Source organism: Harpegnathos saltator, unplaced genomic scaffold (genome assembly GCF_003227715.2).
Source record: "Harpegnathos saltator strain DR-91 unplaced genomic scaffold, Hsal_v8.6 scaffold397, whole genome shotgun sequence".
NCBI classification, from domain to species: Eukaryota; Metazoa; Arthropoda; class Insecta; order Hymenoptera; family Formicidae; genus Harpegnathos; species Harpegnathos saltator.
In genome coordinates this window covers 67,406-83,643 of record NW_020230202.1, presented here as the reverse complement: position 1 = coordinate 83,643, position 16,238 = coordinate 67,406, and the positions used below count along the sequence as shown (strand labels likewise).

The window sequence follows — 16,238 nt, the reverse complement described above, 5'->3', positions numbered from 1 at the left end:
TTTATCTTCCTTTTAAGTGAATTGAGTGAAAGTACCATTGCAAATCGTTTGAATATCATCATGTCTTTACTTGCCAGAAAAGAAAAATTTTTTGTGGAGAATTGAAACTGGAGATGAAAAGTGGGTTTATTTTGATAATCGAAAGTAGAAAAATGGGTTGATCCAAGACAAAGCAGTCAACGTCGGCACAAGAAAGGAATATTCACGGTCACAAAGCAATGCTATTTGGTGGGATACGAAAGGTGTAGTACGAGCTTTTAAAACCGAATGAAACAGTTGCGGAGGAGCGATATCAGCAACAATTGAACAAATTGAATGATGAATTGATGCAAAAGAGGCTAGTGATAGCCAGCAATAGACGCAAAGTGATTCTTTTGCACGATAATGCTCGTCCATATGTTGCTTCAATCGTTGAATAAACATTGTTAAAGCTCGAATGGTAAATCCTTGCGTATCCAGCGTATTCTCCAGATTTAACACCATCTAATTATCATCTATCCCGATCAATGCAATACGCTTTGGTAGATGCTTTAATAATTACGAGAATGTGGAAAAATGGCTGATTGGATTGCTTCGAAAGACAAATCGTTTTAACGTCGCGGAAGCGCTATGTTGGCCAGAAAGGTGGGGAAAAGTCATAGCTAATGACGGGAAATATTTTGATTTATGTAAATCTGATAATTTCTTTAGAATAAAGATAAAAAAATTAACAAAATAAGACCAGAATTAATTCAACCTCCTAATAGAATAACATCGGATTGTCGCGTTCCCTTCAACTTGCGATTATTTTTCAAGCCATTATAACATTTTATAATTGCAAGAAGTACAAGCGTGTAATAATACATTTATGTCGGAGAACGTCGATTGCACTTTGTGAAATATGACAATGTCACGTAGCGTTTGTGGAAGAAGGAGAAAAGGAATTTAATTACTCCCGTATTCGCACGAGAAATAAATCGCACAGGAGGATTTCGCCGTAAGAGCATTAAATTGAAGGATGGCTCACGCGAACTTAATCTCCAAGCGGGATAATAAGACAAAAAGTCTGATTTACGCGTGTCATTAATTATCCGGCCCGCACGCACAGACTGTTTAGTCGTCGATAATCGGCGATAGCGATGGAAAGTTTTTGGTCTTGCGAGAAACGACAAAGACTAAAAATAAGAAAAAAGAGGAAAGATACAAAGAGAAAGAAAAAGATAAAGGAACATGAGTTTCCGCATGCCTTGAGTTTCCATCAATACCGTACGTGAAGAAACATAGACGCACGGAGTCGCAGTGATTTTCCCACGGGCGAATTTCCGTGCGGCGATTCTGCGAGCGCGAATCGGTTATTTCGTTTCTTTCCGCGCAACGCGAAGTTTAAGCCATTGCTGATATTCCCGGGTTTCACATCGGGGCCCGCGCCGATCGAAGTATTCGTGGCGACGAGATCCTAGCGCGCAAGTAGGCCCCCCTTCTTTCCAGGACCCGGTCGGGGGACCCCTATGTGCACCTGTGCAGGTTGAGAGGTGTTGTGTTTTCACCTGGCAGTTCAACCTACAATCGCGAACAAGAACGTTCTGCGGGCAAGATCGTCCGCTGTCTCGTCGCGACGCGAGAAGGAAAGTCGGCCCCCGAAGTTTCGCTATCAAATTTTTCAATCGCCATTGCTCCTGCTGGATCGTCAGACTTTCCACTAATTACGCACGAGCGCGTTCGCTCGGACAAAATACTTTCGCGTGCGTGAGAAGCGCGATTTCGCGTCGGTGCGGTGCTGTTAAATATTTGATTTTTGATTTTTCTGCGACAAAGAGCGAGACGATTTTTCGATGAAAATGGACGAAGAGGATCGATGAGAGAAAGGCTACGGGAGAGACTTTTCTTCCGGAGAATTGGAACGACGGAGACGAAAAGTAGAGACTTTTACACGCTGTCGAAACTTCACACTGCTGACAAATGATTTATTTGTAATTTGGAGCAGCAAATCTCGAGGACTACTATCGGAGTTTAAGAGACTGATTGAGGACGGAAGAGGAAGGACTCCGACGAGGGACTTTATTGTGCCGGTTTATTAAAGTTTGCTCAATTCGCTCTTTTCCATGAAAGAAAATTTTGGGGCATTCATGTTTGAGAATAATAATTCAAGGAGAAAGAAGAAAATATGTATAACGAAGAGATTTAGTGACGAGAATCAGTGCTGAGGAAGAAAGTTATTACAATGCCGATTCGTTAATAAAGTGATTCAGTCTCATCGCTCGACCGCGAGGAATCTTAAACATTGGACTCCTATCAAAAGTGAATTAGTAATAAAAAAAAAAAGGAAATTCAGAATTACTTCCTTTTTAAATCGTCCAACTCGCTCTCGTCCTCATTGTTTGAAACGCCGCTCAAATCGTTGAGGATTCGACGTGGGATCTCTATTGTCGTCGAGAAAATCAAGTGTGCGCGATCGATTAATCACTAAAGACCGGATTTTCTCGCGAATGCGCGAAAGTCGAATTGCGGAAGAGACAGCTATTAATTATTAACCGAGTCGCGATCGCATCCTCGTGACTTTGTGGCATCGCTTCCTGAAGCGAGATAAAGGCGAAGCGCAGCGAGGAGCTGCGTTGGCTGCGAGCGTTAAAGGAGAACCACAAATATCTCATCCGTTCGCAGGAATTATTCCAAAAGGAAGGAGAGCTCGACGCCGCGCGTAACTTCCGCGATCCGCGGGCGAAGTCCAGCGAAGCGATCGGGTTTCATCTTCATCGCTACCTCTGCAGCAGGATGAGGCTTCATTAGGTCATCCTGAACGCCAAGGCGCGTACCCTTTATTCCGGAACACGATGCAATTCGACCGTGACCGTCGGCAAATATTTGCGATTCTCGCGTGCTAAGCCAGCCAGCTCACGCGAGCCAAGAAGCTCACTTATTCCCGAAACGAAAACGGCGTCTCCACTCGGAACGGGCAAACTTCACGTCGACGAAGAGACCGGCGAAGAGACCGAAGATGGATACCGTGCTGGAGAAAATGGGAAAGTTGAATCTGGTAATGTTTATTGCTCAAATATTATATCGGGCTCGTTTTTAACGGGCTCAGTAAGTTAACGCAGTGAGAGAACAAATCTCCAGACAATGACGCACAATTGGCGAAACCGGGGAGGACAATCTTCCTCGATATTTTCACGAAGGAGATGCGCAGTCCGCGCAATTGATCGACAGACTCGTGGATGACAGATGGTGCGCGCGACGGCCGGGTTTCTCTAACGAAATCAAATCTATCGCGATGAGACCACAGTAGGCGAAGTACTTTTCAGTCGAGCGCGTTACATAACGTGCTCCGTGAAAACGCGCGCTGTACGTGACAAGAAGCATATCATTCGACATTGCTGCACATTAGCGTTCCTATTGACTTTCTCTGCCGCGTATGCGATCGTTCGCACACGACTGGCGTGTGATGACGACAGCGCGCGCGGCGCTCTTTTCGACGGCGATTCCGAGGAAAGTGCATCGCGAGTCCGTACGGTCGAAGTATGTAGGTCAAAATTTCGATCGTACCCCTCCCCCCGTCGAATCAAAAACGTTACGGCTATCGTTCGGACGCTTCATTTGCCCCTTATTTTCCTCGGATTTTCCTTCTCTCCGCGGCTATCCCGTTTCTATCCCCAGTTATCTCTCGACGAGAGCTCTCCCGGTGAAATAGATATCCCGTCGAAACCGATCATAATCGCCGACGGAGTAAGTAACCGGCTAACTTACTGACTGACGTCTGTGGCCGGTGAACCAGTATAGAAAACGCGAGGTATCATTAATTACGAGATAGTAAGTCATTAACGAGTTATTCAACTGGGAATTCTGTCGCGGATTCGGTGAAAGCGCGCCTCCACGGCATTCCACGCGGTCCGCGCGAGGCGGCAAAAAGGATCTCGGTGTGTAACTCGCCGTTAATTATCCGAACACCCGAATACAGGCGGCGCGCCTGTATTGAAATTCCTCGCGAGATTCCGCCCGACTGCGCGCGACTTTTTGCCGCGCGAACGACGCATGGCGACGTATGGCGCTGTTACGTCTCGTCGAGCCGACGACGCGGACTGGTTTACACACCTGGTTCATCCGTACGTTTCTTACGTACTCTGCGCCGCATCGGTCGGCTGTTCGCTCGACGAGCGAACGGACGAACGAACGAACGGCTTCGAGTCGAAGGATAAACGAGGCTCTATCCATTTTACACGGCTTCGTTCGTGTTCCGCGTGTCGCGGCTTATCCGCGCCGACGATCTGCTCATCAGACATCTGTTCGCGCGCTTTGCTGAATCGGCGCGAACGCGCGAGCGCTGGCGCATTAGCGCGAGTATCGCGGCGGTATCGCGCGAGTATCGCGCGAGTATCGCGCCTTGCGCGCCGGTATTGGCGTCGAATTAGCGACGACACGAGCTCGAGCGTCGGCGAACGTCGTCGCCGCGATCGAAAAATCCGCACGCTTGCTAAGCCTGTCGCTCATTTCACGGACGCTGCGTCGTGCTAATTTGTGCTGTTTTAGGTTTTAGCTTTCGAAAGCGCAATGTCACGTGATGGAATAGAACGTGATCGCGCCGATGATTATTCCGTTATGATTCGTCCCTCTTCTCCTCTTCTCCTCCTTCTCTCTTCTTCTTTTTCACGGTTAACGAGCGCGCGCGTCAGCAGCGATCGGTAATTAGTTCGCTTTGCTCGTGTTCTAAATATATCGAGATAACGACGTATTATAATGTAACGAATGTGTAAGAATGTTCAAGGAACGTTGCGTAAATCGTTGCGATAGCTATAATAATACAGTACGTTGACCTGCGCATTTGCGAATTAAAATTATCAGCACTGAATTCATCGTAATCATCGCGCGTGCATCGTGTCGAGTCCCCGATATATCTTTTACTCCCCCCCCCCTTCCCTTATATATAGATTTCCTTTTCCAATTTGTTCGCCGCCATTTCTTTGTGACGTTTGTTGCTTCGTATTTGTAGTCGGCAATTTTTACACGATGACTCTCGATCGTTAATCATCGTGCACCACATCTGCGGGAAGATTTAATAGAGCGAAATACAGGATGACGCGCATAGTAGCAGACGGAAAAGTTATTATCGTTGGAGATGGAAGATCCGAGCCCAATTTTATCATGTCCAATAGATAGATCGATCGATCGTCCGATGAAACGATGTCCGGCTGTTGTGGATAAGGGAAGGGCGCGCTGAAGTTTCACTCGAATATCTCTCCGGCGAGAGTACTCGTAAATGAGAGAGAGAGAGAGAGAGAGAGAGAGAGAGAGAGAGAGAGAGAGAAGAGGGGGGGGGTGATGAGAAAGAGCGAGACAAGATGTGTGGTAACTCGACTATTTTTCATTGTCCATTGTTACAAGCGTTTTAGCATGCTCGAACGCGCGAGTACCGATAAATACGTAATCGCGTGTGTGTCCGATTCATCACTCTCGATATGTATCGGACGTACGCGAAGAAGCTCGCCTTCTCGCTCGTACACCTCGTTCTGAGTCGAAAATGACGCAAAAGAAACAATTTTTGCATTGTACGAGCAGTTTTTTTAACAGTCGTGTGCCCCGAATAACGTAGAGAGTACTTTGCATATTTTCTAAGCTCATTAGCACTGCAGTTCCCTCGAAACGTGGAAATTTCATCGACAAGCACGAGTCTTCCACAAAAACACTTGGTCTGTCACTTTTTCGACTTACGCGATCGCTTTTCCGTAAGATAATGATATCTCGGAGATAATCGCACGCTTCCGCTCCGAAAATAATTTACTTCGATCGATATCCGTTGCGTGATCGGGATTGTAGAAACGTGATTGTATCATAATGAATAACGCATTCCTCAAATAAACGCTCAAGGAGAAGAACGTTGCCTCATGCCTACGTAAATAATATGCAAATTCGCATGCAGGATGCGTACTACATCTTTTTTCGTCTACAATGAAGAGAAGGCGCCTGTGGTCGCGACGGTTTCATCATACTAGTCGAGAGTATCGTGGCATAACGCGCCGCGCCATAATTATTCAAATGAATCGGCCTAATTGCGAACAGGCATTTGTTTCGCGCAGAATTCCGAAGAGATGCGCACATCACACACATGCACACACATACTCACGTATACACACAGACATGCTCGTACACATCAGCTCGTAGTAGTAGACCCGTTCTTCGTAACGTAGCAAAACGCATTGGCGCAACGGTTACCATTTTTCTTCTCCGAGGCTTCCGCGCAGTGCGAATAATGTCGGGGTTGCTTATTCGCGCGCAGCCAGCCGGCGTACGGCGTGTTTTAGAAGCGTGAAGCAACGAAAACGCTAAGGGAATACATTTCTCGGTTACGCAAACAGTCGACAGCTCCAAAAGTTCGTTTGAGTAAAAGACTTTAATTTGAACGTCATTTTCAGCTTATTGAAATTTTCAGTATTCAAATTGAGGTAAGTTGACGAGCGATGGAGGGTAAATAAAGTCGAATAATCGTCGAACCTGTTATCACGGGAGAACGTTCCTAGGTGGAGAATACGCAAGAGCTCGAGCGGATTTGAACCGCGATGTTATAATGTGTATACTGTGTATAATTTCACACGTGCGCGCGTCTGTGTCTCAAACTCGATGAAAGTTAGATGGAACCGCTGCATTTGCCTACGGGCGCACACACGGTGCCGCCGATGCTATAAAAAATCAAGTTAGCAGCTTCACACGAGCGGCTAACTGTTCGAAGATATGAGCCGAGGATTTTTTTCTTCTCTCCCTCCAATTAAGCCCCCTGAATGCATGCGAAAATAACTTTCTTTGGCGTAATTGCTTCTAATCGCAAATTTAGATCTCCCGACTCGGCTAAAAACGCTCCCCGTGTGACTTTAAATATTCGAGAAATTTAGCGAATATCACTGAGCATGAAGCACCAAAGTTTCCGTCTGGTCAATCATGCATGCGCACAACCTCTCTCATCTCTTCAAGTATCTCCGCATACCGAGATCTTTGGATCTTTTTTCAGTCTGCTCGTTATCGTGAAATCCGTGTAGAAGCGGATAAACGCTCGCGGAAAATGAGAAGAAGAGAGAGTAGGTGCGAGTTTTTGCGGCGCGAATTTGAGCATCAGACTGTCTGGATCAAACGGTAAATCGGCTCGCGCGATAATATTCAGCGAAAAATAGTATCCGGTCGCGCTGATGCTCGACAAAATTGCGCGCACCCATTCTCTCTCTCTCTCTCTCTCTCTCTCTCTCTCTCTCTCTCTCTCTCTCTATCTCTTTTAATGAGCTCGTAAATCAACGTAACACTATCGCGCTGAAGAAAGGCGCGGCGGCGTTAGCGGCAGCATTTTCCAGGAGGAGGTCTTGGTTTTTCATCGTCGGTTTTGCGCGTTTCGTCCTGCAATAAGAGGAAAATGATCCCGGGCGTGGCGCTAAGGCACTCTCCCGCGCAAGACGGCGAACGGCGATACGCTCGAGAGAGTTCCCGGCTGCATCCAGCCAAGCGTTTCCAGCCGCGCGAAGATCGATCCGAGATGGATCATCGCGCTGGAGGCTGTTGTAGTTATCCGCGGGCGGATATCGCTACCGAACGGCGATAACAGCTGGTATCGTCGCGCTCGATTGGCGCCTCGCTCCTCGCAAGATATCACGATGCATCACGCGAGACCCTACCAGCGCGGATTCTATAAATAACGAGGAGACTCTCGCTGACTCTCGTTTATCTCATGGCTGGATATTCGTTTGCCGCAAACGCGATGTACAAACTGCTTGTTCGTTGACGCGATTCACGAGCGATCGGATTTGTATTTACATTGTATTCCTTGCGATTATCGTGATATCAATATACTGAATTTTTGAAACAACAAGGTATTAGGTATACAAATGAATAAACCAAATTTTTCAGCTAAATTCAAGGTTTATTTTAGAAGGAAGGAAAACAAAGAACCTCCGCAAAAAGGGTCGATTTTTGTCCGTTTTTCGGTCCTCGATTTTGGAATCGAATTTTATGCCAAAAGATGGTTCATGATAAGACATTAATTATAGAAAAGTTTTACGTCGAGCATACGATTGGTTTCAAAGATGTAGAGGTACTACTAAGAAAGTACGACACTAATAACGCTTTATCGCAACGAATTTTTGCAAAATTTGGTATCTATGGGTTCTTTGAGTTGCTGATTATGAATCTGATGTCAGATTTTAAAAATTCAAGATGGCGGTAATATAGCGGACACACATAGCGAAACAATCATTTACTTTTATTGGAACTGTTATGTTGTGGTTTTTTTGGCTAGCTGATTGTGAATTTTCTATTAGGTTTTCGAAAGTAATTTCTTCAACGATAATTTTTGAGTGGAAAAAGTATTTTTTTTATTGTTTTTCATAAAAAAGATATAAAATTCAAATTGATACGTTACATGATGCATAAAGGATAACATAAAGGATGCATAAAGGATGCATAAAGGATGAGAACGATGGTTTTATTTGTTATGTTTAGAAGCTTATGTTGCCTTCATTGGCTGGATAACTTTTTCATCTTGCCTTCACTGGCTGGATAACATTTTTATCTTGCCTTCATTGGCTGGATAACTTTTTTCATCTTGCCTTTACTGGCTGAATAACATTTTTATCTTGCCTTCATTGGCTGGATAACTTTTTCATCTTGCCTTCAGTGGCTGGATAACTTTATCTTGCCTTCATTGACTGGATAACATTTTTATCTTGCCTTCATTGGCTGGATAACTTTTTCATCTTGCCTACACTGAAGGTAAATGTAATTCTGATAGAAAATTCGCAATCAGCTAGCCGAAAAAACCACAATATAACAGTTCTAATAAAAGTAAATCATTGTTTCACTATTTGTGTCCGCTATATTACATCCGCTATCTCGAATTTTTTAAATCTGACATCGAATTCGTAATAAGCAATTCAAAGAACCCATAGATACTGAATTTCGCAAAAAGTCGTGCGATAAAATGTTATTAGTGTCAAACTTCCTTAGTAGGTAGTGATCACTTTGACCCTCTATGTCTCTGAAACCAATCGTATGCTCAATGTAAAACTTTTTTGTGATTAATGTCTTATCATGAGCTATCATTTCGCATAAGATTTAATTTAAAAATCGGGGACTGAAGAACGGACACTTTTCGCGGAGGTTCTTTGTCAATCAAAGTATTCGCCTTGTATTGTCTTCTATAACTTTAAGCCGTCTTTCAGGCAGCTGATGAATTCCATGTCGGAAAAATGTTGCATCTTTGGACACGATAAAGTCGTCAAGTCATTTTCGGATCCCATCCACTGATTTGAAGTGCGTATCGGACAAGGCATGTTGCATTGCCCGGAACAAATAGTAATCGATAGGAGCGATGTTTAGTGAATACGTCGGATGCTGCAAGACGTCCCAGTCAAGATTCATTATAATGTCTTTTGTTGTAGAGGCAGTGTGTGGCCTAGCATTATCATGCAACAATTTCACAGGACATTCTCCTTTGTCACTTATATACGGGCATTTCGTTCTAATTTTTGAATCAAACGGATTAATTGGTTTTGGTAGAGGTCCACAGTAATTGTTTCATTCGGTTTTAATAGCTCATAATAAATCACGCCCTTCATATCTCACCACGTGCAGAGCAGAATTTTCTTTCTGAAGTGTTTTGGCTTTGCGACAGATGTTGATAGTTCGCCGAGATTTACCCATGACTTTCTGCGTTTCGGATATAGAATATTGACTGCGTCATAGAATATCCACTTCTCATCGTCCGTAACAATTCTCGACAAGAAAGACTTTCTACGCTACTTGAGAAGAGCAAGACACGTTGCCATTCGTTGATTTTTGTTAGCTTCAGTGAGTTCATGCGGAATCCATTTTCCTTCTTCCTGAATCTTCCCCATCTCATGTAGGTGTTTGGAAATAGTTTGTTGCGTTATTCCTAATTACTCTGGAAGCTCTTTTTGCGTTTGTGCTGAATTCTTAGCGAGCAGTTGCTCCAAATCATTATTGCCGCATTTCTGAGGGCCTCCAGGACGTCCTTTGCCACTCAGACTAAAATCGTCGCTTTTAAATTGTCTAAACCAAAATACACACACATTATACGATATAATACCTTTACCGAGAAAGGAACAAATCGATTCGCATACTCTTGCAGTATTTTTTCTTTGTTGGAATTCGTAAAGAATGCAACGTCGGATATGCCCCTTATCTGTTGCCATTTTTTATTGTACTGAACTGAATAATTTTTTAGATTATGTTGAGCCTTCCGCTATATTAAATATAATTTTTAACAGCTATATGTCGATACTACGTAGCCGTGAATGAGCGGAAAAATTTGATTATTTGAAACTTAATTTTTTAGCCGCTTAAAAAAGTTTGGGTTATTTATTTGTACACCTAATAAATTTTGGTGGGAACAATTGTAAAACTTTCTGCAAAAATAGATTATTTTTCTACAAAAACAACCATCTTTGTAGTCTGAATGGTCTACAAAATTCGGACACAATCCTCTCGAGTGAATCGAGACGTCGATTGTATTCATTTCGTGTTCCTTATGAAGAAAATCAGTTTCTTTCCTCCTTATCACATATATCACGGGATATTGATTCGCTTTTAGTGTCTCAGCCGTGTCTCAGCCAGCGTTTTGCCGGCAGACTCCCCAAATGCTTTAGTCGCGAGTTAACGAGCATCGCACACGTTACTCAGAGATGATGTGCGATTATATGCCTCGTAGGGGAACACGTAACGGTACAACATCTCAAAATAATGATCGCGGGCTGCGTGAATCTTCTCGCACGAGAGAACGATCGAGCGTAGCCGCTCGATCTACTGATTTAATTATTCGATTACCGCGCGTTGCGATCTCGCAATAACCGCGGCACACTAGTGGTTGCGTGCTAAAATTAATTATTATCGTTATGGCGGTAAGGCTAGCGGGAAAAGTTTCGATGGATGCTTTTGCGTTGAAGGTGCGTTGCCGAGTCGGTCTCGCGTGTGGGAAGTTAGTTGACCTTTCAAATTTATGCGTCTCGCAAGACTATAAATATTTCATATTAACGAGAATCTTCCCTCGGAGTAAAAATCAATTAGCAACGAGACGAAAGATTCGAGCATTTGGCGCATCATTGAAGTATTTTCATTTATTTATCGCTTCGGCGCTACGTAGATCTCAATTCCGTGATTATACGCACCATTTCCTTTTCCATGCAATTTCATTAAATTCAAGAATATAAGTAGAGTTGCTCAATATATTTATATTTAGCGATCAAGTTTCTTTCTAATACTCGAGAAATCTCATCTTCTTTGACATTGGCCGAGGACTGAGGTGTTCTAAAGGCCATTTAAAATACTCAAGAAACGTATCTTCTCTCTCAAACATTTAATAGCACGTTTTATCGCAAATTAGAGACGCAACTCGTCGATACGATCAAACGGTGCTCTTCGTCAAGAGGACATACTTCGCGAGAATACTTGGAATGTCTGCATGATCGGCTCGACCGGATTTCTCGCGTCGCGCCGCGTCGCGCGCGCGCGTGCATATGAATTAATAAGACAGGGAACAAAAGCTCGCATAGCGAACGCGTAAGTGACTTTCGATTTGTCGTATTCACGAGGCAATTCCGCGAATTAATCGCCGCGCACACGCGACCGCGATCGTTTGGTCCGAACGATGTACGCGCCATTAAAGAGATCCCAGTGTGCGATCAAATCTGGCCGCACGCGCCTCGTCGTGGGACGTGATAGTTGTAGCATGTAATTATATCACGGCGGCGTAATGGGTTTATTACTCCCGGATGCATTGTTTAATTGCCTTCCGCGGCGTACGCATATGTAACGTAACATCCATGAGAGCCCGCTCGCGCATTACCTCTGTAACGAGGTTCTTCAAAGGTGTGTCATCGCTGCGGGTAGCTGACACGAGTCGCGCATTGAGCATTCTGCTTAGATCTAAGTGTTCAAGCTAATCTGGCGTTTAGCTGATTGAACGATCGCGCCGCGCGATTTTCGCAAAAATGTGTTCGCAAGTTGATCTGTCCTCTCTCTCTCTCTCTCTCTCTCTCTCTCTCTCTCTCTCCCCCTCTCTCTCTCTCTCTTTCTCTCCCCCCCCCCCCTCTCTCTCTCTCTCTCTCTCTCTCTCTCTCTGAATATTAGTTTATAAAAGATAGTATTTATATAAAGTATAAAGTCTCATAGTCTAGGTTTCAATATACGTATAAGAAGTGCGGGGAAACGAAAAATTGTAAAGATTAATCGGATCGAACTGAGAAGAATAGTGTATGTACCATTTTGAAAAAATCGCAAAAGTTATCAATGATTGAAAATAACCACATCTAGAGGCTCTTTTACTTGATAACTTGAAAATTTGTTTATTTATCTGCAAAATAGTAAAGGACTTTTTTGTTTAGAATGACCTAATCTACAATTGACGACTATTGTGTCTAGCAATAAATATGAGTATTCGTATATTGAACATTGAACTCCGAATTTTGTCGCTAGGCACAATAGCTGTCATAATTATAGATTAGGTCATTCTGAACAAAAAGGTTCTTTATCATTTTGCAGATAAATAAACAAATTTTCAAATTATCAATTAAAAGAACTTTCAGATGTGATCATCTTCAATATTAATAACTTAATAACTATTGCGATTTTTGCAAAATGGTACACGACTTTTCTTCTCAGTGTGATCTAATTAATTTTTAGATGTTATTTATAAAAATGTAGTAACACAATATAATGGATCGGCGAGCGAATGAGGTGGTAATGTGGCCTTCCACTAAAATGATACAAAAAATTGATTTTGTTTAAAATAACACAAAGTATTTAGCTACGAAATTATATATCTATTCAAATTAAATTCTTAGAAGGGGAATAATAATGAAAATAACTTAATTAATAATAAAATAATAAAGCGAATTTTTATAACGTGTATATTGACTTACTTGTTAGAAAATCTAATCTGCCAGAAAGACAGGAGTTGTTGTAGTGCAAACATAAGTGCAACAGTGGACTCCAGATTAGAATCGACTTATCGAATATTTGATAATTATTTTCACTATCGCTAGGCACAATAGCTGTCATATAGTTGTAGATTAGGTCATTCTGAGTCCTTTATCATTTTGCATACGCAATACAATAAATACGCAGATTTTCAAATTATCAATTAAAAGAACTTCTAGTGGTCATTTTTAATCATTAATAACTTAATAACAATTGCGATTTTTGCAAAGTACTGTTTACATTTGCAACAGTATTTGATTTTTCTTCTCAGTTTGATCTGATTAATCTTCACAATTTTTCGTTTTCTAAAGATCCCGGACACCTTGTAGATTGTGTTATAAATGTGGCTTAGATGCCTTATGTTACCGATATAACTCGTTAATTTCAACAACATCGTATTTTATTTATCCGTCTTTACGTTAATTCCAATTGTTATTATTTGTAAGTTTAGATACTCATAGTCTTTACATATCAATGTTTCATTGTTTTGCACATTCATAGAAACTCTTGAGCGTCACGGCTTATAATATGTACTGTATCTTATATCATATTTACAGATTGCTTTACTTTAATTTTCATTTGCCATTTATATTTATGTATTTTTTCTCTGAAGGCTCTAAAGGGTATTTACTTCCAGAGCGAATAAATCCATTTCTCTTTCTCTTTCTCTCTCGTGGAATGTGCAAATAAGGTATATCGTGAGCGCAACGCTTCTCGATATTATTTTGCGCGAGTTCACACAACTCGCGACGAAAACCGCCGTGTCTTTTGCAAAGCGCTGTCATGACGACACGTATGCCCCGTATCGTACGTTTCGCGTTCGACATGATGCTCGCATTTTCACTCGAATTGCAACAACAGTCGCGAGAGCCGTGGCGCGCGACCTACGCCCGCAGTATCCTTATATTTTTCTACGAGGAAGTAATTTCAACAGGTTAGGTGGATTAGACCATGAAGCCGTGGAAAGTGTGTTTACGGGCCCGTGAATCGTCGCGGCCAGCCCGTTCTTCCGGCAAACGAACATGAGAATCGACGTTGTAGACGTAAGAGAAAAAAATCCACACACGCGTGCTTCGGACCTCAAAGACACTCTTCAACGTTTCACGTAGCGTGACTCTTTTTCTGCCCCTCCTTCCGATTATGCAAATTTGCACTGAAAGGAAAACGATTCGCGTGTATGAATTTTTCGTCAACAAATCCATCACAAAATTGAGTTACATGTATCACGATGAACGAAAGAACGAATCCGTAAAAATTAAAACTCAACAAATTCAACAATTCAATAACGCTTTGTTTTAACGACTCGACGGTCGTGTTTGCCGTCTGCGTCACGACTACGCGATAGCGAGGATAGGCTGATTCGCCCTCACCTCGTCCTCACCTGGAATTATACGAAAAGCGCGGTGGTGCGTTGCTTTTACACGATCACGTACGGCGATCCAATACGTTCGACATTCTTGTTACACGTGTGGCGATATAACGGCTCGCGAAAGGTTGCAATTACATACGGCTTCTTTGGCGGCGAGGGAAGAAAAAGCGCGATGCGCGCAGCGATCTGCATGCATCGGTCGACGGTCAGGGTAAGTCCGGGATAGATGGACACAGTTTTTTTAATTGCAAATAACACATCTGTATTAATGCAATAAATGGTCAACAACATATTAACACATTCAGCAGAGGATAATATTTAAGGTGCAGAAGAGTTTTTGTGAACAAAAATTCATGGGACGCCAACAATAACAAAATATTAAAAATATTCAGTGAGGGATAGATGGTCAGGTGTCCAGATTAGATGGTCATATGTATAGTCATATGTATGGTCAAGGTATAGTTGGGCATATGTCATCTCGGTAATGAATTTTTAGGTTAAATATGATGTTTTTTAGTCGTTCAAGCCACCAGGTTTAATCTTGTAACTCCAAATAAACCGTATTCGCAAGGTACTCGTATTATTCCGATGTGAAACATTTTGGAGCTTGATAGAAACATAAAATATTTATTTACTCATAATAACAGTGTTTTTGTGTATCAGGAAGAAACACCTATTCGTGGTACATCCAACTCCGATTGACTGAGATCGGTGTTGACAAGTTTGACATTTAATGTTAGGTACCAGGAAAAAATGACAATCAAATAGATATACCATATATATATATCTAGAAAATGTCAATCCGATGTCCATTGCTTGCTATTTCTCACTAAGTAGGTTGTCCATCTAACCCTGAAAAAAACGAATCATCTATTCTCGTTTGGAGAATTTGCGTAAAAATACATATACCGCGTGAAACGTAATCTCGGTGACGAATTTCGAGATTAAATATGAAGATACGATGTTTTTTAGTCGTTTAAACCCAGGTCTAATGTTGCAATTTAAAATAAATCGCATTCGCAAGCTATTTTTCCGACGTGTGAAACATTTTGAGGTTACTGTTATAGAAACATAAAACATTTATTTACTCACAATAGCAGTGTTTCCGAGCATCAGGATGAAACATACTTACTCGTGGTACATCCAACTCACAACTGACCGATTAGTGCTGGCGCCTAGCAAATATTAACAAAATTATAGCAATTGACCATCTATCCCTTATGCCCATCTATCCCGGACTTACGCAATCCGCCGAAATGACGGTGTTAAGAATTGGCTGCGACAACCGTGGTGGATATCGGAGGAGAAGGAAAGAAAAAATGAAATTAAAAATAACAATACGCTGCATTCCAACATCGACAGTCCCGTGCGATATTCCAGTGAGACATTTTAAAGCGCGCCATTTTCCTTGCGATTGGAAACGATTACGTGATAGTCAAAATGCGTTGATCTCCATCAGAGGCTACTTTTTTATTTCAATGCATTTCACGCGCCGTTTTTTGTTGAAATTTATCACCTTTAAACGCTTAATGCGCGTGCAAAAGCGCACGTGCGGATAAAAGCCAAGGAAGAATTATTAGGTGTACAAATGAATAACCCAAACTTTTTTAAGCGGCTAAGAAATTAAGTTTCAAATAATCCAATTTTACCACTCTTTCACGGTTATGTAGTGTTGACATATAGCTATTAAAAATTACATTTAGTATAGCTGAAGGCTCAACATAACCTCAAAAATTATTTACTTCAGTACAGTTCAGTACAGTTAAAAATGACAACAGATAAGGTGCATATCCGACACTGCATTCTTTACGAATTCCAACCAGGAAAAAATGCTGCAAGAGCATGCGAATCGATTATTCCTTTCTCGACGAAGGTGTTGTATCGTGCAATGTGTATGCATTTTAGTTTAGATGGTTTAAAAGCGGCA

The 16,238-nt window shown here is 42.2% G+C and overlaps 1 protein-coding gene across 5 annotated transcripts in view; it reads left to right on the top strand.

Moving 5' to 3' along the window:
* DAAM (disheveled-associated activator of morphogenesis-like protein) overlaps positions 1 to 16,238 on the top strand; it is a 107,543-nt gene that overhangs the window by 49,357 nt on the left and 41,948 nt on the right. Inside the window, exon 1 of one of the 5 annotated variants that reach the window (XM_025300989.1) lies at positions 818 to 3,013. The exons of the other annotated variants lie outside the window; for them this stretch is intronic. Within the exon in view, the coding sequence (XP_025156774.1) occupies positions 2,975 to 3,013 (39 nt within the window). The 5' untranslated portion in view covers positions 818 to 2,974. Of the gene's footprint in view, positions 1 to 817; positions 3,014 to 16,238 lie in introns of those variants that run through there. 5 annotated transcript variants of the gene reach the window in all.